General features: G+C 48.4%; 2 protein-coding genes across 3 annotated transcripts in view; both read left to right on the plus strand.

Annotated features, from left to right (window-relative positions):
- Positions 1–267: 267 nt before the first annotated feature.
- Positions 268–11714, plus strand: NLE1 (notchless homolog 1). Of its 2 annotated transcripts, none has more exons than XM_036395290.2 (13): positions 268–299; positions 571–717; positions 801–1018; positions 1116–1195; positions 1446–1522; positions 2684–2781; positions 4121–4313; positions 4698–4833; positions 5076–5122; positions 5242–5444; positions 6323–6482; positions 6567–6637; positions 7081–11714. In XM_036395290.2, the coding sequence occupies exons 1-13, from the start codon at positions 291–293 to the stop codon at positions 7091–7093; spliced, it is 1452 nt and encodes a 483-aa protein (XP_036251183.1). In that variant the 5' UTR covers positions 268–290; the 3' UTR covers positions 7094–11714. The 2 variants fall into 2 exon arrangements, with proteins under 2 accessions (XP_036251183.1, XP_036251184.1); XM_036395291.2 differs by lacking the exon at positions 268–299 and adding an exon at positions 409–427.
- A 1617-nt stretch (positions 11715–13331) lies between these two features.
- Positions 13332–24867, plus strand: part of ULK2 (unc-51 like autophagy activating kinase 2) — a 36796-nt gene continuing 25260 nt past the window's right edge. The window contains exons 1-4 of the mRNA XM_036394976.2: positions 13332–13995; positions 15158–15250; positions 16419–16460; positions 24607–24639. Coding sequence (XP_036250869.1) covers positions 13903–13995; positions 15158–15250; positions 16419–16460; positions 24607–24639 — 261 coding nt within the window. The 5' untranslated portion in view covers positions 13332–13902. The remainder of the gene's footprint in view (positions 13996–15157; positions 15251–16418; positions 16461–24606; positions 24640–24867) is intronic.

Consider the following 24867-nt stretch of genomic DNA (forward strand, 5'->3'; position numbering starts at 1 on the left):
ATCCCGACCAATCCTGGGCATGTTCAGGGATTACAGCTCCCAGATTTGGGTATGGATATTTCTCAGGGCTGCGTTTCCTTAAACTGTGGGCCGGATTGAGTGTGTGAGGCTCGGCCCATCTTGAGTTTTGGCACCAACCCCCCGAGGTTCTGGACCCGCGGGAGTTGTCCCCGCCCGGCCTCGAACCCGCGGCCGCGGGAAGCGCCGCGCTCACCGCCGGCCGCCAGGGGGCAGCAGCGCCGCGCTCGGCGCTCCCCGCCCGCTTCCGGCCCACGTGGGGGGGCGCGCACATGGCCGCGGTAAGCGGGAGCGGGACCGGGAGTGGGGCCGGGATGGGCAGCACCTGGAAGCTGCAGGGGTGGGAGTGCTGCGGCGCTCCGGGGTCTCCTCGCCCTCTCCTGGGGTTCCCCCGCGCGGCTCCTGCTCGGTGCGGGGTGTTTCTCCCTCCCACGGGCCCTACGCGGGTCCCCCTGTAGAGGTTCCCTCTCCCCGGGCGGGGATCGCTGCCGGGATGCGGGGCTGTGCCCGCCGCCCGCTGGGGTTCCCCGCGCTGAGCCCGCTGTCCCGCAGAACATGTCGCCGGACGAGGAGGATGTGCAGCGGCTCTTGATCCAGTTCCGCGATGAGGCAGGGGAGTGCCTGGGCTCCCCCTTCGACGTCCCGGTCACCATCACCCCGGACAAGCTGCAGCTGGTCTGCAACGCCCTCCTACAGAAGGTGAGACCCCTCCCGAGCTCCCCGGCACCCCCAGCCCGACCCGGCGCCGCCCCTCGCTACCTCACCTGCCCTTCCTCCCGCAGGATGAGCCGGTGCCTCTGGCCTTCTTCGTCCACGATGCCGAGATCGTGGCGTCGCTGGAGAAGACTCTGGCAGGGCAGAGCGTGGAGACAGAGAAGGTCCTGGACATCATCTACCAGCCGCAGGCAGTGTTCAGGGTGCGGGCGGTGACACGCTGCACCAGCTCCCTGGAGGGACACACCGAGGCCGTCATCTCGGTGGCTTTCAGCCCCACGGGAAAGTACGAGGGTGTGGCTGCAGGCGGGGATCAGGACAAAGCAGCAGCTGCCATTGTCCTGTCTTGGGGACACTGTGCTGAGCTGTTCCCCCTCTCCCAGGTACCTGGCAAGTGGCTCTGGAGACACCACTGTCCGTTTCTGGGACCTGAGCACGGAAACGCCGCAGTTCACGGCCAAAGGTGGGTGCTGGGGAGTGCCAGGAGGGCGACCTGTGACCCCCTCCCTCATGGACCCCCTCTCTGCCTGGGGGACAAGCAGGGCAGAGCCTGCTGCTGTCTGAGCTGGGACTGCAGCCTGGGGAGGGAGTAGCTCTCTTTGGCAAAGTAGAGAAAGAAGGGCTGGCCAGGAGGAACAGAGAGTGGCTTCCTGCTGGGACACCAGGGACAGTCCCAGCTCTCCACTCAGCCCCACTCGTGCTCTCTCTGCCAGGTCACCGGCACTGGGTGCTCAGCATTGCTTGGTCACCTGATGGCAAGAAACTGGCCTCGGGCTGCAAGAACAGCCAGGTACCCGTGGGCTCCCTCAGCATGGGGCTAGGGGGGGATTAGGGGTGTTTCTTGTTTCTTCAGGGGTGTCAGGGGTGTAGTCCATTGTTTGGAGCAGGATTCCCATTCTCCAGAGGAGCTTTGTGTGTGGATGTGTCACGATATTGCGAGAAGCCTCTCTGTGCCAGGCAGTGCTCTGGCATTGTCACCTTGGGGAGCTCTTGCTGCTGAGTCCTGCTGTTTTGTGGCAGACGCTTTTCCCTCTGTCCAGGAAAGAGTCCAGGCTTTGGATGTGGTCCTTGGCAGGCAGCTCCATCACGAGGGAGGTGTCTGGAGTGAGGATGGGTCAGGGCTGCTGTTGGCGTGATCCAGCCGTGCAGCAGCAGCCTGGTCACAGTGTTTCCACACAGACACGGCCAAATTCCCTCTTGCACAAATGTGAAAGGAGTTCAGCCCTCGCTGTGGGGCAAAACTGGTGTGCTTGAAGTGTAGAAATGCCTGGGAAGGAGGAGTGTGTGGTTAAATGGGAGCTGAGCTCCTGAGGGCCAGTCGCTCTCTCTGACCTTTGAACGGTCTGGGAGCAATGACAGCACTCACAGAGCTGCCAAAGTTGTGATGCCAATCCCAAGGAAATGTCCCGGGCCAGGGTGGTTCAGCCATGGTTTGGTGCTGTTCTGCCTTTAATTGAACCCAGAGAACTGCTTGTCCTCCTTTTCCCTATTTCTCCTAAGTTCTTAGTAGAAGATGACTAATGCCTTGGCTCTTAAGATGAACATTTATGTAGAGAGAGAATCAACAAGAGAAAACCAGCATGTGTCCCACCCACAGCATCCGATAATCAGCAGCGTTTAGCTGTGGCTTTCACTGTGCTCTGCAAACACTCGCTGAGTTTCTGGCACGGGGTGGCTCTTTGGGGACTGTATCCTTTTTGAGTTGAGTCAGATAACTTTGTAGCAGCAGTGCTGTAGGCAGACAGGAGGGCAATCAGGTCTCATTCTTTTGGGTGTCAGCTGATTGCTGCAGGGATTTGGAAAGGCATCCAGCCCCCTTCCCCTGCCGCTGCCTGCCAGTGCAAACACGATCCCAAGGACACCTCTGCTTTCTAAATGGAGCTCCAACGTCTCTGGGATTCACATGATGTCTGTGGCCTGACGTGACCCTCGTGCTTCCTCTCTTGCACAGATCTTCCTCTGGGACCCAGCCACTGGCAGCCAGATCGGCCGGGTGCTCTCTGGCCACTCCAAATGGATCACATGTCTGTGCTGGGAACCGCTCCACAGGTGAGTGAAGGGGCCAGCTCAGCCCTTCCCCTCTGCTCCTGTGGAAAAGAGCAGCCTGACCTGAAGGGCATTGCTTCTGTTTGCCTTTCTCCTGTTACGGGAAAAAGCCCACGTAGAACAGCTCTCAAGGTGAGCTGGGAGCCAGGAGTCCCAGCTGCTGCTCACAGTCCCTGGGAGTTGCTGGGGAATCACTGCCAGGCTGTGTCTCTTTTCCCCTGGGAATAAAGACACACCTGCCTGTGGGAAATGCTGCTTTTGTGGTGCTGGACAAACACTGATGTGCTGAGGTGGGAGCAGGGAAGCCTGGTGGTGTCCAAGGGCAGAGCACTCCTTTCTGCTCTCCTGATCCTGCTGGCCTCTGTCATCCTGTGTGTTTATCATCAGGGATGATTAACTGTACAATCCCCTTATCCCTTCGATCAGCTAAAGCTCCCTCTGGGAGAGGTGGGTGGAAGGGGACAGTTGTAGCCATTAATCCAAGATGTTACAGAAATAAATTAAAAAAAGAAAGAAAAAGGGCCCCTTCAGAGCAGAGCCTTGCAAATTGAATTTGCCAGTAGGAAGCTCCAGCTATTTGCAGACAATTAACTGGATTAGCAAAAAAATGATCGTAAGGAAGATGAGGAAACGGGGAGGAGAGACATGACCCTGCCAGGGCTGCAGTTCTCCTTCTCCAGCCAGTTCCAGTGCAGTGGGAGGGGCCGTGCTGTTCCTCACTGCTGAGGACCACTAAAGATGTGCAAAGGACAGAGGGCTGTGGCTGCCCTGTCCTTGCTGGGTTGTGGCCAGCTGCTTCCAGATGTCTTCAATTTGCTCCCTGAGCCACAACGGATGTGGATGGACAGAGTTCCTTTCAGCCCTGTCAACACAACAGCACTCTGTCCACAGGCTGGAGATGAAGCATGGCAGAGGCAGGGGAACATCCAACACATTCCCAGTGCCATGGGTCTGTGCTCCCTGTGTGAGGCTGATCCCCTGCCCAGGGCTCTCTCCAGCCTGTGCCCAGGGAAGGTGCCACTTTGTGGTAACCTCACTAGCCAGTGGGTTAAAGTTGTGCAAGCAAAGTCACTGCCAAGGCCTCAGCTGCCAGGTTTACCCTGGATTGATTTCTCCAATGTGCAGCCCAGGAGTTGGTTTGGAGGAGGCATTTGTCTGCCTCTCCCCTGCCTTGTGAGACCTTGTTCCCTGTAGGTCAGTGCTGTGCCCCTGACTGGCCTCTCTCTGATCTTAAGGCAAAAGAAAGTTGTATTTTGTTGTCTGCTGGACCCTTGAATCCTCTGGGGCTGGTGGGGAAGGAGCTCAGGGGAGCTGCACAAATGGATTTGATCTCTTTGCCCAGAAACCCAGAGTGCCGTTACCTGGCCAGTGCCTCCAAGGACGGCAGCATCCGCATCTGGGACACGCTGATGGGCAGGTGTGACAAAATCCTCACAAGCCACACGCAGTCGGTGACCTGTGTGAAGTGGGGGGGCGATGGCTTGCTCTACTCCTCCTCCCAGGACAGGACCATCAAAGTCTGGAGGAGCCAGGATGTAAGTGAGGGACTGTCCTTGGGCTGCTGGGCACACTGTGGGGTAGCTTTGTCTGCTCTTCCTGGCACAGCTTGTGCCCTGAAAAACAGAGCTGCTCTATCTTCCTGACCTGTCAGACCTGTTGCTCGGCACCATTTGCAAGGGGTATCTGTTGTGTGATGTTTTCATCCTTAAGAGCATTAAATGGGTCTAAAAGCTGGAAACATCCCTGCAGCAACCTGAGCTGATGGGTGTTGTGCAAGGGAAACTGATTCCTGAAGCTCAACAGCGTTGTGTCTTCCCTGCTTACTTAAGCTGCCTGCAGCTGGTTTGGAAAGTCTGGGGTGTGTCCCTGCAGGCTGGTGGCTGTGTTCTGTCCCTGTCTGAGGGTGGCTCTGTCCCCAGGGTGTCCTGTGCCGCACGCTGCAGGGCCACGCTCACTGGGTGAACACCATGGCCCTGAGCACCGACTACGTTCTCCGCACCGGCGCCTTCGAGCCGGCCGAGGCCACCATCAACCCCCAGGATGTCAAAGGCTCCTGTGAGTGCAGCACCCACCTTGGAGGCTGGGGGAGGACTGGTCATGCTGGAAGTCAGATTTTTCTTGCCCATGCCAGGGTGGATCAGTCTGGGGGATGGGGAGGTCACTGGTAAATTGAGCGGTCACAAATGCTCCTGCTAAACCCGCAGAGCCAGGATTGGAATTGGCATGACAAGGTTATAAAATTTCTTTTCATCTAAAGATTGCCAATCTCTCTTTCACCCTCCTTTTCCCTTTTTCAGTGTCAGAACTGAAAGACAGGGCACTGCAGAGGTACAACCAAGTCCGGGTAAGTCCCTTTTGTCCCTGCTGTCACTGGTGAAAGCAGTGGACACCCCAACACTGGTGTGCTTCCAAGCTCTCCACACCTGGCTTGTGCAAAACTTGGGCTCTTCATCTCTTTTTCAGGGCCAGGAGCCAGAAAGGCTTGTCTCGGGGTCAGATGATTTCACCCTGTTTCTTTGGAGACCAGCAGAAGACAAGAAGCCACTGGAGAGAATGACAGGCCACCAGGCATTGATTAACCAAGTCCTGTTCTCACCAGACACCCGGACCATCGCTAGTGCTTCCTTTGACAAGTCCATAAAGCTCTGGGATGGTAGGACAGGAAAGTGAGTTGGTTTGTTCTGTTAGAGGTGGTGCTGGTAAGGAGTCTGTGTGTAATGCTCAGGGCACACAGGGCTGGGCCCCAGATCATTGCCAGCAGCTCCCTGGTGTGTGTTCAGCATCTCTGTAGCTTCAACTCATACAAAGTCACTCTGCTGCCTCTGTGTTTTTCTGCCCTTGGGAAGTCTTGTCTGGCTTTTCTTGTGTCAGGGTGTCTGTGCTTGGCTCTGAGTGTGCAGCCCCACTGTGACTCAGCCACAGCACTGCCTGGCACCTGTTTGCACACCCTCTTGCTGCAGGGTCAGTTCTCTGGGGCGGGCGCAGCTGTGGTGGGATGGGATGTTCCACTCCAGTGATCTCCTGAAGATGTGTGTGTTGGGAACTGGAGACTGACCCAGTTTAAACAGTTCTTGTGCCAGAGAACAGCTTGTTCTGGATGATGCAAATTCTTGTAGTTACAAGAAGTGCTGTTGGTGTTTGGATGCTCCTGTAATCCAGCTTTTAACTTTCAGCTGCAGTACTGGTGAGCTCTTGGAGGCAGCAAACCAACCTTAATGCTCATGAGCTAGGCTTTCATGTCAGTGATTTTAAAGGTCCTTCTAAATCTTGGGCCGCTCAGCCAGAGAGGGAAGGACACACCTGTGCAGTGAGGCTGAAGTGTTGCCTGCTGGATAAGGGTCTCTTGTGTGAGGGGGTGAGATGAGGAGGCATCCTCCAGAAGGTTCTGAGTCCACTTGGGAAGCTTTTGGATGAACTCTGTCTAGCAATTGACTTCCTGGAGTAAGCTGGGCATCCTGTGACTGTGCTGGTGGAGAAGAAACATGAATGCAAGGGCAAGTTTGGAACAAAGCCTGCTGCTCTGACAGCCTGTCCTTGTCCCCAGGTACCTGACGTCGCTGCGGGGCCACGTCTCGGCCGTGTACCAGATCGCCTGGTCAGCCGACAGCCGCTTGCTGGTGAGCGGCAGCAGCGACAGCACCCTCAAGGTCTGGGATGCCAAGACAAAGAAGCTGGCCATCGATCTGCCTGGCCACGCCGATGAGGTGAGCTGCCTGCTGGGCTGAGGGGTTTGGGAGGCAGCAGTGACCCCTCCTCCCAGCACAGGTGACTGATTTCCACCACACCAGGTGTATGCAGCGGATTGGAGCCCGGACGGACAGAGGGTGGCGAGCGGAGGGAAGGACAAGTGTTTGCGGATGTGAGTAACCTGTTTGTCCACGAGGATGTTGCAGCTACTCCGTGTGTTCCTCGGAGCCACAGTGCCCTTGCAGAGCCCTGTGTGGTTAGGGCATGATCTCCTTGCAGAGAGCACTGTGTCAGATCCCAGCTGGGAGACCTGACCTCTCTCAGGGCAGGAGCTGTAGCTGGGAGATAACTAGAAAGCAGAGCCCCTCCAGCCGAGCAGTCAGGATGAAATTTGACTCAGATATTTTGACTCCTGGAGAGGGAAAGGAACAGTTGCACCAGCTGGTCAGGTCTTCCTTTCTGACCTTCTTCCCTCTCCCTGTTATGCAGACAAATTCCTGGGAGCTGGTTGCCATTTGACTGTGGCTGGTGACCCCAGTCCCTGTGGTGGTGGTGGTGCCTGCTGGGCAGAGCTGTGCCCCACCACAGGGACACAGCAGCTCTTTCCCTTTCCAGATGGCGTCGATAGGAGCAGTGACATGGAGCTGCTGGTCCTGCCCTCAGCACAGTCCTGGGACATCTCCACGGTGATGGATGAAGAGATTGACCCAGACATGGCTCCGTGTTCCCGTTGGCAACTCTCCCTCATGGACCCTTTCCTTATATTTATTTAAGGAAATTTTCATTTTAGTTCTTATTAAGAGCTGTGCATTGTAGGATGATTTCCTCTGAACATCACAGGAGGGATATCTCATCTGCCTCCATCTCAACTGGCTTTTTATTGGAATTTCAGCCTCACAGTAGCCATTGTCCTGAAAGGAGCAAGCAAAGGGTGGAGATTGATTGTGCCCTTTTTTGCTCTGTGAAGAATCCTGTGGAGAAGAGGGTTTTAGTGGGAACAGAGAGGGTTGTCCTTGTGTGGCCTTGAGAGAGAGAGAAAAATGGGAAAATTCAGCACATCATTCCATTGCAGAATTGTGCCTGGCTGCGTGTCTGGGACAAAGATCTGCTGAGAATGAGGACTTGGGGCTTCTCATTATTCCAGGGAGGTTTTGCCTTTCCACACAGCCCCATTTCCCTGTGGGCTGTGCTGAGCATTATCTGCCAGTGATCCTCTGCATCCACGGCAGATCACTCCTTGGCTAATCTGTTCAGGGTGCAACAGGCCTGGACTTCAAATGACTGCTGGAGCTGTGCTGAGTTTTCAGGTTTCAGCAGCTCTTGGGAATGGGAAAATGAGAGTGAACAGGGGAGAGAGTGCCCATTTCCCATCCACCACTGGCTCAGGGGGAAGGAAGGGCAGGGTGGGGAAGAATGGAGCAGGAATTCTGTGTGCCACTTGTCCCTTGCCCTGGATACGTGCTGACAGCAGGGCTGGGACAGACAGAAAATAGCAATACTGCCATTGCACAGGGCTGGCTCCTTCTGGAATTTCTTAAATGCATTTACTTGCCCAGTGGGTGAAAGGGATTCACACTGTCAGCTGGCTATTTGTAAGTTTGCTTATGAGCCTTTTTATCAGTCAGTTCAGGCTTCCAGCCATCATGAGGTGAATAGACCTAGAACTAAGTGTTTATTTCCAGGATGCTTATGAAACAGAGAAAATCAAGATGTGATTCATAAAGAGCAGAAATTATACTGTCAGATTTAGTTGCAGTGGGTTAGCATGAAGATCAAAACATTCTCCATAGCCCTCATATGCAGTGATTACTACAACTCAGAACAGGAGTTTGGGTCTCAGATGCTTCCCAGCTGCTGAAGATGCATTTTAGGACTTTATCCCTGCTGGCAGGATTGCTTTGGAGAATTAAAATTGTGCAGTAATGGCCTTTTGCTTGTCTGCAAGTGTTCATGTGAGCCAAAGGCTGGAACAAAGAGTTAAATCTTTAATATGACTGAGAAGACAATCAGTAGTTCCTGTGAGTATCTCCTCCTGCCAGCCAAGCCAGCAGGGATCTATCTCTGGGATCTTTTGGGAAGAGCTCAGTATCCCATACCTGTTCTTCCATTAGGGTGCTTCTTCCAGCTGGTTCCTCCTTACAGTGAAGTCCAGGTTGTGTCCATCTGCACAAACAAAACCTTTTGTGATTCACTGAGGTAAATGTGGGACAGGGTGGTATAAAACCAGCTGCTAAGTCTGCCCTTGGGGAGAAGAGGAGCAGGTCACTGGTAACAGCCAAGAAGCCTGCCTGGTTTCCAAGTTTTTTGGGTGCTTGTGCTAAAGGAAATGACCCCCCCTTGGAAGTTCAGCTCTGTCCCCAAGTCTGACTTGCTGCAAGCAGCAGCTCCTGGTTGCAAGTGGCTCTACCTGAGTGAAGAATCATTCTCTGCTTCCTTCCCTGGAGTTCTGCTCAGGGTCACTGTGCCCTGTCAATCCATGGTGTGTTTTGTGTTGGAGGCAGGGATGTATCAGAGCCCAGGGACACGATCCTGCCTGTGGGAACTAGCCTTGGCTGTGTAGGTGTACCTAAAATATCAGTGTACCTTGGCCACTGATTTCCAAACCAAAGCAATCACTGTGCCCTTTTGACCGTGCTCTTGCCATCCCTTCAGACTCTGCTTCTGTGACACAAGGCCTGATTAGAACTCACCTTTCTAATGCTGGAGCAGAAAGGTTTTCCAAGGGGAAGTGATTCCTCTTGAAGAAAGAGAAGGCCTTGCAACTAAGTTTAAACCAAAATAAGCTCTTGGCCTTAATCTTCCTGTGATCTGATAGCAGGTAGATTTTTGAACCACGCTCTCTGATGGCTTTGCATGTAAACCAAATTGTATTTTCTTATCTAAGCATCTGCTGCTATTTTTACCATTCATACAGCACCAGCCTCCATGCATACTAAGAGCTGGCCCTGCTCCAGCTGTATTCCTTAGCAATTCCCTGCCACTCCTCCCTCCCAGTTTTATTTGAATGCGGCATTTCCCGGGCCTGGCTGCAGTCGGTGCCTGCTCAGGCTCTGGGGAAGGAAGAGCTGCTGCCCTTCCCTCCCGAGCTGGCTCTGCTTGGGAGGAGCTGCAGGAGCCTCCCTGCTCGGCCACGCTGGGGATGGGGGCTTTAATGAGCTAATCTGGGCAATTGCAGATGCAAATTGGGGTTGATGGCGTTATTAACGGGGGAGATGTTACTTTGTGTTAAACCTAGGAGGTACGCTGGAGCTTTGTGATTGCGTTTCTGGGATCAGCAGCACCAACCTTACAGAAAACCTACTGAAATGCCTGAGCTTTTCCAGTGCTGTTTGATAGGAATTCTGGGATCTGCTTCCATGTTTCAGTCCAGTTTCTCCTGAGTTACTCATTAAGCATCCCACACAGGTTTTCTTACCACAAGGGCATTATTTTTCACTGGTAATACAATAATTTTAATCATAGCCAGAAACTGTCCTGCAGAGTCCTCTGACACTTTCTCCTTTAAAAGCTCAACTGATGCCACCATTAATTTTGTTACAAATCCCAATGGGAGGACAGTAGTGATAAGGACTGGGAATTATGCCAGTCCTCTGAGGAAGGTTTACCTGTCTAATGAAATCCTGAGTGTGATGGAGGGAGGGAAGGAAGGATATGGTGAGAACACCTGGAGTGAAGTTGATAGCTCTGAGGTGAGCAGGATGCTGTCAGACTCCTACCTTTGGGAGCTGATTTAGATAAGTGAGGCCTTAAAATCCATGTGAAAACTCTTACTTGGGGCTGTGTCCTGCTTATCCATGCAAGTGGAGTGTGTGTTGTGTTCCCTGGGTCCTTGGAGCCACATGTTCCTGTCCTGTTCGACTCAGATGATCTCTTGAATATTTTCCCAGATCTGTAATTTAATTTCCATGTGCAAGTTTATAGCCTGGGGGGAGAGAGAGAGAGAGACAAGAAAAATCTTTCAATGAATAGGAAGAAAATGAACTTCATTCATTGTTCTGCATGAAAAGTAGGAAAAGCAGCCTTGTTCTGCTTTTTTTTTTTGGGTCAGCCCAGGCGTTATTCAGTTTCTCCCTCAGGGCTGCATTTTGGTGGTGTGGTATGGCATAGAAGGACTTGCTGTGAAGTCCATTAGTGCTTTTGAGGATGAAAGGTGCTAAGAAAACTCAGGGCAGTGATGTCTGTGTTCTGTGGAGCTGCTACCAGATGAAAGCATCCTTCTCTGCACTCAGACAAGCAACCTGGAAGCTGCTAATTCCTTCCTTGATGTGCTGCTCTTGTGCTCAGAAGTCCTGGCTCACAACTGAGGGACTAATTTGAAGCAAGGTGGTGCAGCTGGGAAGGAGCCCCAGAGCCATCTCTGTAGTGCTGTTCTGTTTTCTTCCCTCTGTGAATGGTTGCAGACCTGTGGGTTGCCGGTGGTCTCAGTGAGCTGCAGCTCCTGCAGAGTGGGATGTTGAAAGTGAACCAACCCAGGACAGGGTGCTCCGTGTTTTTGAAGGATCACTGGGGTGATCAGGCAGGTGCACTGGGTGTTTTAGTGCACGGTTGGAGCAGAGCAGCCCCTGGGTGCTGCGGGATACAGGCTGAATGCTGGATATCCGTGTGTGGGAGCAGCAGGAGCCCCACGGGGTTATCCTGCATCCTCTCCCAACATCTCCGGCAACGAGGCTCCTTTGGGAAAGGTGAATCCAGCCCGTTCTGCCTCGGAACTCTTCCAGCACCAGAAGCAAGTGAAGGTGCTGTTTGTTGCTGGAGTTACCGACACGCAGCCGCCAGTCAAGGACCCGGCTGGGAGGAGTGACCCGCATGCAAACGCCGCAGCCTCCAGCGAGCGCTGCCGGAGCCCTCGGGTGCCGCTCGCTGGGATCCCAGCGCAGGGTGTTTTGTTATTCCGGTCAAACCTCGCTGCCGCTCCTGGCTGTTTGTCCTCGCTGTGCCGAAACAAACCTGCTCCAGGGCTCCAGCCTCATTAGGAGGACAAAAGGACGTGAGGCAGCGCTGCTGCCGAAGGGAAACGTGTCGGGAAATGTGTCTCGGTTCGCAAGCGTGATGCAGATTGGGTGGCTTAGTCATGGCTGTTGTGACTTTTATCTGTTCAAACGGCATCTTCTGAATGAATTTGTTTTTCAGCTTCCCTAGAATGTAGCTTGTGACATTGATTTTGGGGTGAGGATACACGCTGACGCTGGGAGGATTAATACTGAAGTGAGAATTGGTGGATGGCAATAAACAACCAGTTCTGAGGGAAATTATTTTTATGAATCAGAATATTTAACACATGGAGGCTTGTGGGCTTTTTCCTGGTTTAAAGGGACACTGTGAAGCGTATCACAAAGTGTCTGTTACTACCAACACTTTAATTTATGATTAACTTAGAATATTTTTACATCTCATTTACTCTTTCCACAGGGGTGTTCTGAGCTGTTGAAATTACTGGTCAACTCCACTTTCTTGGTGTTGTTTGTTAGGGTAGTGCCATGGGTGGATTTTGGGTGGGAGCTCAAAACTTCACCAGATAAAGGGGGGATTCAGTTTTGAGGGGTTTTAAAGCCCTTTGGTTCTCTTTGGCACAAAAGAGATTTCTTAGGACTCCTCTCATAGCTTAAAATGTCCTTCATAAAACTGTCAATCCTTAAGAATCTCTTGCTGGATATTTTTTACATCTAAGTTCATTGTCGGGGGAGAAGTCTTTAGCTGAGGAGCTCCTGATATGGCACACAGCTCCTGGTTTGGAGTGTTGGAAAGCCAAGGGAGATGAGTGAGGAACGGGGAGAGGCCCAACTGCAGAGCAATTCACTCAGGCTCTGTTTTAATCTGGTGACACTGAAAGCAGAGCCTGGGTCACGTCAGGGAAGGCACAGCACAGCTGTGTGGGCTCACACCCTGCATCCTCTGGGGATATTGGGGAAGCCTGAAAGGGTCTGAAACTGGGATATGGAGGTGGTGTGATGGAGAACATGGGTAGAGAGCAGTGAGGAATGGAACACAGAGGAAAGGAGCGTAATTACGTGAACCTGGAGGTGAAGGTCAAAGGCTCCATGTGACTGTTGTTTGGTGGCTGGTTGGGGTTTTTTTAATGTTTGTACGTGCTGTAAACAGCTCCAGGCTGATCTAAAAGTGCTGGGAGGCAGGGGATGTAAATTACAGGCGTTGTTCTCCTTATAAAGGGAGCAAACAACTCCAAGTGTCTTTGGCTCACAGCACTTTATGTTGTTACTCCATTGCCTCTCCATTCATTGAAATTCCTTGTTTCAGGTTTGAGGGAGAGTCTTGCTCAGTATTGGAGCAGGGACGGGGCTGAGGGTGTGTGACCTGGAGCAGGGACAGGGCTGAGGGTGTGTGACCTGGAGGTGCTATGCAAGCAGTGCCAGTGCCTTGGAAACCTGGGGTGATCCCTTACCTAACTGTCCCAGGTCTTGTCCTGTCCCTCTTCCCCTGGTGGCCCCTCAGCGTTGTCCTCACTGGCGGGTGCGCCTGAGGCGGCCGAGGGAAGGGCTGAGGTGATGGCCGGGCGCAAGGGCTGAGTTTGGCCTCTCTGCCCCGGCGTGAGGGCAAGGGTGGGCCCAGGGGCCTGGGTCACCGTCCTCACTGAGAGGACGACCAGACCGGCCCCCCGGAGCCCTGATGGGACGGGTGCGGGGCCGGGGAGGGCTCGGCGGGGTCCCGCAGGGCTCGGGGCAATGGTCCCGCTCCGGCCCCGCTCTGAGGCGCTGGCGGCGGAGGGACCGCCAGGTTACCCGGGGTGAGGCACTCTTTGGCCGCCGGCGGAAGCACCCGAGCGCCCGGGCCTGCGCACTGCGGCATATAAGACCCGCGGGGCGGTGCGGAGGGCCGGGCACTCGCAGCCGGGGCTGGCCGAGTGCGGATCTCTGTGGAGGAAGTGGTGGAGCGGCAGGAGCCCCGGGAGGCGTTGGCGGCCTGAGAGCCCCCCGTCCGCACCCTCATTGCTTCCTCCCTTCTCGCGAGGGCTGCGGCGGAGACAGCGACAGCCATCCCCGGAGCCGTGGGCCGCGCCTCTCCCCGCTTCGCTGGATGCTCTGGAGTTCGGTCCCTGAGCGGGGCCGCGGCGCTGGCAGCCCCCGCTGTGGCGGGGCCATGGGGCCGGGCAGCGGCAGGGCACGGAGCCCCCTTCCCCGCTGAGAAGGCCCCTCATCCCGGCGCCGATGCCGCGCTGTCCCCTCACACCCGACCCCTAAGATTCCCCTCTTTCCCCTCCCCATGCCCGACGGAGCCCCTCGCCTCGGTGACGCCCTGCAGCAGCCCCGCCGGCCCGGGGGTCTGCGGCGCTATGAGAGGAGCTGCCCCCGCCGCCGGGGGCAGCCAGGACCGGGGCAGGCTCCCACCCCGCCGCCGGCTGCCGTGAGGCGGCTGTAGCTGGAGGAAGAGCCCCTTTGTTTTCCCTCCGTCCTTCCCGGGGGCTTCATGCCCCGCTGAGGGATGATGGAGGTGGTGGGGGACTTTGAGTACAGCAAGAAGGACCTGATAGGACACGGAGCCTTTGCTGTGGTCTTCAAAGGTCGCCACCGCAAGGTAAACAGCGACGGGCTTCGCCCGCAGCCGGAGCGGGGCTGGTTACACAACCCGGGGCCCACAGGAGCCCCTCGGGTGGGTGACAGCTGCGGTGGTGGTGGGAGGGTTGTGTCCTCTGCGGAGTTTTGACGTGGTTTGGGAGAAAAAAGAGCCGAAGGGAGGTGCGGGCTGGGCTGCGGCCCGCGGCTGCCCCGCGGCCCTGAGCCGGGATCCGGCCCCGGCATCCATAAAATCTTTATTTTTTCCCCTCCCTCAGCCCCACCGGCCTGTCCGCGGTCCCACCGCTCCTCGCCTCTCCCTGCCGTAGCGGCGAGGGGAGAGTTGCAGCTGTAGGGGAGGCTGAGCCCTTTGTTTGTCGGGAGGGTCATGTTTATCTCGCTGGATAACGAGGGATCTAATGGAAAATTGTCTCCTTTGGGATTGGCTGAAGATTTCTTAAATTCAGAGGTGTCTGGTTTCCTGGCGTGACTTGCTCATCGCCCCGGATATTCATAGTTACGTTATGGTTTCTTGATGCTGGGAGTTTATTCTGGTGCCTAAAGAGCTTTGCTTTCCAGAAAACAGCCCTTGAGATTTAGCATTTTGGAGGATTAAGGCAGTGCTCAGGGCTTGGAGAGGCACGGTGCAGTGATTTTGGGGTTAAAAAAAAAGGAGAAAGGGAAACGGAAACTTTAAAGGCCGATGGAGGTGCTCCCACCTCAAAAATAAATAGTTTATTTTTGGATAATATATAAATAGACAATATATAAGCTCGCTTAAAACAGAGGGGGTTCTGTGCAGTTTTCATCTGCAGGGTATAGAAAAGCTGAAAATGAGAAGTCATTAAAGGACAGTGAAAGTAACTTCATCATTGCCAGAAGTCTAAAAAAGCAAATACATAGCGCTGCTACCAAAAAATAAATGGAATATGATTACTTAGGTTTTATTTTGTTTTGTTTTTAATGCATTGGAATCCATTAAAATGCAGTGTAGCCAAAGCTGGATTTTAATAGCTGTGGAGTGAAATAGTTCTTGATGGTGTCACATGAGGTAGTAATAACTGGTGGGTAGAAGAGGGGTGATCTTGCAACTTTTTCTCTGTGTTTTCCTAGATAGTTGTTAGAGAATAAAGCTTAAAAAAAAAAAAAAAGTAAACTAACAGTACTTTTTTGTTCACTTCCAGAAAACTGATTGGGAAGTAGCCATAAAGAGTATTAACAAAAAGAACTTGTCCAAGTCACAAATCCTGCTTGGAAAAGAAATAAAAATCTTAAAGGTATGTTAATTTGCAGTGATTTTTAAAGCTGCTTTGCTTGAAAAGGAAAAGAGACTTCTGACCTAGTTCATTCCAGGTCATGGGTGGTGTCACAGTAATTGCTGTTGTGATGTTTCTTTGTTAGGGATCTAGAAATAAAAATACTAAGAAAAACAGAAAAAGATGAAATCTTTAGTTCTGGAAATGTCTCAGAACAGGTTGTGAGCATGATTTTGCAGTTAGAAGTAGCACATTGTTGTGGAGGCAGTCTCTGGGCTTTGCTTCTTGCACACGTGGAAGAGTTTGTCCTTCAGGACGGCCAATGGGGCACCTTTTCCAGCAGACCATAGCATCAGTCTTTGATCTTTTCTCATCTTTTTTGCTCAAAGGGGCCCTGAAAGCTGAAACCAGTGAGCTGACTTTAATTCCTGCAGCAGCTGCCCACTTCTGACTTGTGATAATTGCCTTAAAATGTGGAGTGTGGCTCTAGCAGAGGAAATGTAATGGAGCATCTTTCAGTTTTTCAGTGTTATTTTATGGAAACTTCTCCTTGGGTGGTCATTCAGCATTCCCTGCTCTCTGAATTTCACATCTCATTTCACACAGCTTTGCAGTAATACTGAGTGCTGCTTTCCTCCCATGTTTCTGAGCTTCTTGAGATACATCACTACTTTATAAACTATTATATGCATATTATATTCTCATTTATTTATTAAATACCAGAATTAGTGTTGGGTGTATGAGTGTGCTACAAATAATTAATGAGCTGTCCTGTGAGTTTTATTTAATGTTACTTGGTTTGATTTTCTTTGTATTATAAAAGTAAAGTTGATTTGAACATGGTTGAGTTGGTTACTTCACTAAGGAAGAAATTATGTAAGAGAAGGAAATTAAATCTTGTCAGTTTTCAGTGCTCATTAGAGGATCTTGTGCTCTGGTACTTTCTGTAACAAGTCACTGACATAAAGTTCTGGAACCAAATGTTTTTATGACCTCTCAAGATATTGCCTAACTTCCTTATCCTTTAAGTATTGTCTACACAGCTGGGATTTCCTCTAAATTCCATCTGCTCATCTTAAAAAGATTCTCTTTGATTATCACCTAATCAGCATTATCAGCAAATTTAATTAATAATAATAGTAGTAATACTAATAACCTTTTTCCATAATACAAATCTTTTGTTTTACAGGAACTTCAGCACGAGAACATTGTAGCTCTTTATGATGTCCAGGTAAAATATATTTTGATTCTTTTTTTTGATTAAAAATAATTTATGAAAATATAAAGAATATTTATAATGTATGCCAAGTAGAAAATTTTGAATGGATTTATTTTGAATGGATCTATTTTGTTGCTGTCATCAGTTTGGAATTCAGCAAAAACAAGTTAAGAGCAGCATCTTGGGGATCTGTGTGACACAGAAATGTGGTGTTGAGCCCTGTGTCACAGTGAGGAGGAACTGGAGGAAGCAGAAAACCACAGTCACATGTATCTGTTGCTTGTGTGTCCAGAAGGACAGGATACAGTGAAAAAAGCCAAGCAGACACTTGGACCTTTTCAATTCAATTCCTTCAGATTGTTTTCCTCTCTCTATTGCCTGATGAGGTGGAGGAGTCACTCTGCAGCCTGTCTAGGGCAGTGTGTTCTGCTTGGGAAGTGCATTTTTGTGTCCTAAGGCCTGCCAGTGTGGAGCAAAGCTAAATAAGACATGAGGCAGCTGATGCAGCCATTTGTTCTGCTGGAATAGGAACTATACTTTTATCTCCTGGGCTCAGTCCTGATTTTAAATACAGGGTTACACTGATTAAAAAAAAAAATTACTGAGAAACACCTTTGGGGCATTGCACAGTCAAAGCACACAAAATAGAGATTGTGACATTCAGTCCTTCCTGTCTTTACACATGTTAAAAGCTTTCAGTTTGTGTGGATTTGTATCTTTTGCTATAGAAATCTGTGTTCATGGGACATAAATTAGGTGAGCTCAGGGTTTCTAGGGCTGTAGGGCCAAGTGACTTTTGGTACAAAGCTGAGATGTTCAGGTAGCAACTGACTGTGCATCAAATCTTCTAGGTTCAATCTAGAGACTGTTTTTCCTGGATCTTGACTTCAAAATTCTTAATTTTGAGTGATGTTATGTGCTCTGAGAGGGAAAGTATTGTTGTGCTTCCTGAGGAGACCAGGTTTTCCTGAGCATTGCTAAGTGGAAATAATCTCTCAGCATCCTAAATTTAGTATGTCCAGACATCTCAAAAGCAACTGGAATTGTTGACTGAGGGTGTTGGTGTGTGAGTAAGCAGCTGAATTTCAGATTTATCATTTACAGTTGTTTATACATGAAGGTTCCTTAGTCAGCTCTGCAGCTCAGTGTGGGGGTAGTGGAATAGTCAGGTGTTCTCATGGTTTAACATCTGAGCTTTGGAGAGACTCTTGTTCCTTTGGTTTATGCACGAGGAAAGAGACTCCAGAATCCTACACAGTCTATGCTTTCTTTAGTAACTTTTAGGCTTTTCTGTTCTGCCCCAGGAAGGGGTGACAGAATTTCTTGAAAGATCAGTGCTGCTCCATTTCAGAGGGGGATGTTGCTGCTTGTCACCAGTTATTGTGTTTAACTAAAATGAGCAGTTAAAGCAAATAGAAGGGCAAGCCTGTGTCCTGTACCTTGATATATTTCAAATACATTCATGGCAAACACAAAGCTTGGCAGCAGGATGCTGCTTCTGCAGAAGGAATTGCTTTGCAAAACATGGCATAAAGAGTGTGCCACTTGCACAAAAGAGCTTTTCCCTTTCTGCTGTGTTTGTGAAGTGGCAGACATCATTAGCTTCTGTGATTACATTTAATTTATAACCCAGCAAGAATGAACACTATGCAAGGCATTCACATGTCTAGTAGGCTGTTACACCTACTAATTTTCTGTAGCATTTCATGTTCTAGCATGTGCTGCCCTTTTTGTTTGCCAGGCTGTTGTGAACATGGTGATACAGTCCAGCAGATAAGGCTTTAGGATTTCAAGCTATTTCTGAGTTTACAGAAGCTACTTTTTTTTCCTCAGTGCTGGTGCCAGTGGAGTCTGTGTCACAGTAGGAAGTTCTCAGTGTGAATGGGAGTCTGTTTTATTTTTGTAGTTCTGTTGGGCTGAAGCTTTTCTTAACCTTAGACAGTTTGAAATAAGAAAATGCTCCTGTTTCACATGCAGTTTGACAGATCATGGCACTGAATAAGCCAAGAGCTGATTGTTGCTCTGAGATTTCAGATGGAAAAGATGGTGTGCAATGAAAGTGGCAAAACTAAGTGAAGAAAGTGTAAATTGATTGTGATCAAGGATGAATACTTTCACATCTCATAATAATAAATTAATGACAGTACTTTAGATTAAAGCTGTATAGCTGCATAGCAATTTGGAATGCATCTTTTGAGAATAAATGTACAGTTATTATTTTATATATTGTAAAAAGCTTCATTTGGATTTATTCTCAGGAAGTAGTTAGATTCCTTCTCCTTCATGTCTCTTCATTTATGGTTGTGTTCCTGCTGCATGACCACTCACACAAATCAGCATAATAAAGATAGATACACCGTGGAGGTTTTAATTAAATCCAAGAAGAACCTGTGGGCCATTCTGCTGATTGTGCACGAACATTTTCAGACCTTCTCCACTGCTCGTCCTTCATCTCCTGGGAATGCCATTTGATATGTTATTAGTGTGTCTGCAGTTCAATTACTAGAAGTGCCCATTCGTCTGGAGCCACACCCCAGTGAACTGCTGTGTGTTAATGGTGGCATAAAAACGTTTTGTTCTGCAGCCAGCAGGATAATTGCCCTTGATTTCCATGAGGTGGACGTGCAGCTCTGGCAGGTTTGAGCTGCAGATAAGCATTTTATGTAAGCAGAGCACTCCACCAGGGCTGGGGAGCTGCACACACCAGGGTGTGGAGGCCATGGTGCTAAGGCTGAGGGGACTTGTGGAGATATTGAAATAAAAACCCTCCATCTGTGAGAGACAAATGTTTTTCAGCAGTAGGGTTCTGGAAAATAGCTCACCCCTACAAGTGAAATGATTTTTTTTTTTTTTGTGAAATGCTTAAAAAAACCCCTCAGATATGATAGATGGATAGCAAAAGAGACACTTTTCACTTATCTTCTTGGGCAAGTGTTTGATTGTCTGTCATTCAAGAATAAAAATCTCCCAAATCTCTAAAATGGTTTAAGGATGCAACTCTTTTCCCATGGTGGTGCTGTGGGATGTCATTCATCCTGCAAAAGAAAATCAGTCTTGGATCCTGTTAATTGGAGAAGTGGAGCCACTGTTTCTCAAAAGCAAAAGGAGTCTAAAATAGCCTCTAATTTACCAGTGTAAGATAAACTGAGATCCTTGGATCAAGTATTCCACTGAAGTGGAATGAAGGTATCAGTGAGTTATTTGGAATGTTCTATATTTAGGACATGAGTTTACAGTTTTGTGCAGTTCATGATCCCAAGTGTGTGCTGAGTAGAACTAATCTCTTCCACAGTGCCAGACAGTGCCTGTTTTAGCAAATAATTTAATTCAAAACCTCTCTAGAATGTCAGCTCTCAGAGTGAAAGTCTGTAATGTATCTTGGAGATAGCATTTTAGGAGAGTGAATTAATGTCCTCACTGTATGGAGTCTGAAGTTTGCTATTTGAACAGTAGTTTAGGGGGAACTAATTTCTAGAGTGTTATTGGAGAAACAGTATCTGGATAAAAATGCTTTCTTGTCTTAGCTTGTTGGTACAGAGCAGACAAAAACCCTGCAGCTGCTTCTGCAGTCCTTGGAAGCAGAGAAAGGCAGTGGGAATGGAGCCAGAAATCCTTCTGGGACCTTCAGCTCAGCTTTGTTGTGCACACAGAGCCCAGGAGTTCTTACCGGGGTGCTGAGGGGAGGAGCTGTTGTTTTAGCAGCAGGAATTAAATACTTCTGGTTTACCCAAGGACTCCAGTTGCTCTGGTACTATTGCATGTGTTTCTGGAGATATTTGCTGCAGGCATCCTGTGTGTGCTCCTGATCTCAGTGTCTCACAGCTTTCATTGCCTCCACACTCCCAGCAGAACAGAGAGTGTCTCAATATCTTTATTTTTGTTCCCTCAGCTCCTTGCTTAAGGCCTTTTTTGTTTGTCAATATCCATCCCCTGTGTCTGTGTGGAAATAATCATATGAGAACATGCTGTTCAGATAAAAGAAAAATCCTGCCCTGTAGCAACTGTAAAGGTTTTGAAATGTTACCTGGCAGCTGCAGGGTTGGTTGTGACAGTGCAGGAATGATGCCAGTGGAAATGCTGGAGACAACCAGGATTAGAATTTGTTGTGACCCACAGAACCAGATTGGAGTTACTACACAGGCCTTAGCTCACCTGCTGTGCCTGGATGCTGTAATTTGAATTTCAGACCTGTTTCACATGATTTTTTTAGTACAAAACTCTGCTGAATCTTTGTGCTGAGAGCAGAGAAGAGCAGCCTCTTTCCCCACCTCCCATATATTGGTTAAATACAGCATTTCACTAACAGCAAATGGATGATCCAGTTCTTGTGGTGCATTTCTCCATGGCTGATTGCTCTTTTATGTGAATCATTGGCAGCATGCACCTTGTTTGAATCCTACGGGCACATGTCAAGTGACATTTAGTCTGAGATTTAATATTTTGTCAGAATTAACAAAGTGTTCAGTCCTTGGGGTGATAGGAGCTGGAGGCAGAAGTTGCTGCTGTGTTGCACTCACAAAGTAAACCAAGAATGTCTAATTCAGAGAGAAACAGCCTTTAAAAGATCTGGACCTGTCCTTTTTCACTATATCATTAGAATTTTTGCCAAATGTACTTAAAGCCAAAAAAAAAAAAGGTGTGTTCCTGGCCAAAAAATTGTATCCAATATAGCCCAAATGAATATAGCAGAAAATGAATCAGATAACAGCAGTGCACAAGCTGTCAGGTTAACTCTCCTGCTTTGGGGACTCCCATCATAAACTGCAATGAAATAAAATCTACAGACTTGAAGTGAAAAGAGAGTAACCATTTGCCACAGTTGCTGCTTTGGGAGCTCACTCAGCTCCTTGCAGACCTTCAGCTTGTTCTAAAGGAGGACTTGTGGACCAGAATGAAATCAGGGAATGTTTCTGCCACTACTCCAGGGATCTAGCAACAGTTCTTGGAAATAACCATGTTTTGACTTCTTTTTCAATTAATGTTTTTTTAAATGGAATGACTTTGCTGAGACTGTGATTCAAGTTCAATTTTGCATCCCCCAAGACAACTGGTGGAATCCTTGGATTAAAACACAGCAAGTTTTGGCAAAGATCTTGCCTCTTAACCTCTTTCTCTTAGGTTTATCTGTTTACCTTTCAGAATTGTTAATTGGTTTCCTGTTAGCCTCTGCTTGAAAGTAAAACTTAGATTCAGAATAAAAAGAGCAAAAGTAGGTTTTTATCAAGAAAACTTTCAGCAGCAAAAAAAGTGTTACTGGGCAGAACTGGTAATTGTTGCAACACAGCAGATATTTGTTTTACTTATTTATCTAGGTAGAAGTGTAGGTCAGAACAACTCCAGCTGCACTAATTTTGTGATCTGTACATCAATACAAATTGCTGAAAGCTTTGTTATCTGTTTCAAGGGGCAGTTTAAAATAACTTGCTCGATCAGCCCTATTCCTGATTGTTAGATCTCAAACATGCTGGTTTTCTAATCTTTCCTTTTTGAGCACTTTGCTCTGCATAGGCAGTCAACAGAAATCACAACTCTGGGGAATGTTGATAGGGAGAGCTTTATTGTTCAGCAAAATAATTTAGAAGGGCAAAATAAATCTCCAGAACTGTCTTGTCTGTTCTGAATGTATTCCCAAAATGGAGAGATCACATTCCCAGTCAGGCTGGCCAAGAACTGTAAGGCAAAATTTGAGCAGCTCTGAAGGGTTGAACAAATTCAGCTGTTTTGAACTAAAGATTGTGTTGGGGGATATTGAAAAGTGTTTGGTTCTGAGTTCACCTTGGGACAAGTTGTGGTTGGGGAGGTTGGTATCAGCTCTGTGCAAACTGTTACTTCCTCACTGTGAATTGGAGAGGAGTTTAAGTCTGGGAAAATGTCTTTGTGCAATCTCTGATCTGCTCTGCTGATTCATTCAAAAAGGGATTTTCTAAGCTACATTAAGGAAACGTGCTCTACTTCTTACTGGGACTTTACTTGGTGATTTGATTTGTTATTTTCCATTAAGAATATAAATGAAAAAAAACGATGAGTAATTCTATTTGAGGGCAATCCAGTAGGGTCTGCAGAAATGACTTTCCAAACAGGTGAAGGCTGGTCCAACAGGGCAAATCATCAGCTCTGTGCTTCTGAAGAGAGCAGTTCATTTGAGAGGGCTTTGTTTCCAAGGGAATCCAGCAAACGCATCCTCTTAGTTCTGTGATGAGTAAATGTAATAAATGTCTGTCATGAGCTGAGCATTACATGCTGCCCTAAGCTGCTGGTTTTGTGCACTCTGACACTGTGATACATCTTTGTGATTCATGGGATTGCAAAGCTGGGCTGGAAATCCAGGAGCTGAGCTGCTCTCTTGTCCCTGGAGAATGGAGTTCTGCTTCTTAGCTGGGTTCTGCTCCACATCACAGCTATCCTTTAAGTGAAATGATCCTCAGTTGGCAGAATTGTCAATTTGATAAATTGGGATCTCAGATTCCTAAAAGACAGCTTCTGTCTTGGAAGGTGTTGTTGCAAAGAACAATGCAGAAAGGAACAATTATATATTTTCAGTAATTTGCAAAGCAAGTAATTACTAATTTGCTTTGCTGTATGCACTGAGGTTTTGAGGCGTTTATAGGAATGTAAATTGTGGTTCATGTTGGCCACAGCTATTGCAGAAACATTGAACAATTGAGACTTCCTGAAATGTGATCTGCTGCTGCTTTAATATTCTATATTGGTTGGAGTTTGCCTGTCATTCCCAACAGATTTGACTCATATTCGTAGAAACTTGCTTTAATTTCCAAATGTAAACAAATCTGCAAAATGTGCTTGATGTTTTGGATGGGCTGGAAAGAACCTCACATGCATTTCTGTGGCACAGACATGAGTGACTAAATTCTTCCCAAAAATGAAGCAGGCTAATGCATCTTTGAATTAACCATAAACCAGCCAGTTTATCTTGGACTGTAATTATTTCCATTATTTGGAGTTGTCTGGATGTGTCTGTGATGGGCTGTGCCATCCCTGAGCTCTGTGCTGTGTTTAGGGGTCACTGGTTTCTCTAGCCTGGGCTCATTTGTGCTTTGATTTCTCTTTTTCAAGCTTTCTAACATAAGTGAGCCCTTGCCAATGGCACCCTGGTGGTAATTCTTGCCAGAGTGGTCAAATGGAGCATCTGCTGAAGTGTCAGTGCAAGCACAGTGAAAGGCCCTGAGTTCCCAGCATTTATTTTGCTGTGCAATGTCCCTTTTGACTTCCTCGTGACACTTTAGCAGAATTTAGTCAGACTGTCTGCAGTCCCACTTCCCACTGGGGCATGTGCCTGGCCTTGTCTGGTGCCATCTCACTTTTTTTCCTTCAACTGCCTTAAAAAAACATATTTTCCCTCAATCTGTCAGCCCTTGTTTAAGTTTATTTTTAAAGGGAAAGGGAGGTAACACACTGTGTAACTAAAAGCATCATCCTGCTTACTGTACACTTCTTTAGTTTCCTTCCAGTTCTCTTTGTGTTCTTTCCTTTCAATCTTAATCAGCTCAGAGGGAGAAAAAAAAAATACTTTTGCTTTATAAAAACTCTCAGAATCTTCAATTTTGTAGGCCCAACAGAACTGTCTTATGCAGGAGACTGTGGAAAACAATGTTGATTATTAGCACAGACAGCTCAGGCCTTTCTTCCCTCACACAATATAAATATTTGGAAACAGGATGAATGTTTTTGTTCCAGTCAGGTTTAGGCACAGATTTATTTTTGTAACTGGATTTGTGAAGTGTGTAGGTAATTTACAGTAGAAGTTAGGCAATCTGTCTTTCAGGAACTTTTCCCCAATTACAAGAGAGGGAATTCAGGTTGCAGAGAGGTCATGGGAGGTGAATGCTTTGGAAAATGTGAGGAGGATGGACAGAGCTCCCAGCTCTGCCCTCAGGAGCATGGCAGGGATGTGCTGCTGCCAAGGGCTCACTCAGGGAGGCACTTCATGGAGGTATTGCCTGCTGGTTTGATGGTTTCACATATGAAAATGTTTTTGGAAATGGAAAATATCTCATAGTGAAAAAACTACACTTTTGCTATGCTCTGAAATAGTGACTTTACATTAAGGTGATGGGAAAATCCCATGTTACACTTGGTTAATGCAGGTACAGACTTTGTATTCTCACATTCTTAAATCACTTTTCTTCTTCTCTTTTAGGAAATGCCCAATTCTGTCTTTTTGGTCATGGAGGTATGTGTTAACATGTATGTTTCTGGTTGATTTTAAAGACTTTTAGACAAAACTGTTCATTTGCACAGCTGCAAACTAACCATGGCTTGCTAAAACAATTTTGAAAAGAAAATTATGAATTTCCTATGCCCCATTAAATTTATCTGCACTGTTTGTTTCATGTTATGATACTTTAAGTATTGATGAAGGGTGACACCTCAAATTATTGTTTACAAATAATTGACAAAA

This window comes from Molothrus ater, chromosome 21 (assembly GCF_012460135.2).
Source record: "Molothrus ater isolate BHLD 08-10-18 breed brown headed cowbird chromosome 21, BPBGC_Mater_1.1, whole genome shotgun sequence".
In the NCBI taxonomy this organism is placed as follows: Eukaryota; Metazoa; Chordata; class Aves; order Passeriformes; family Icteridae; genus Molothrus; species Molothrus ater.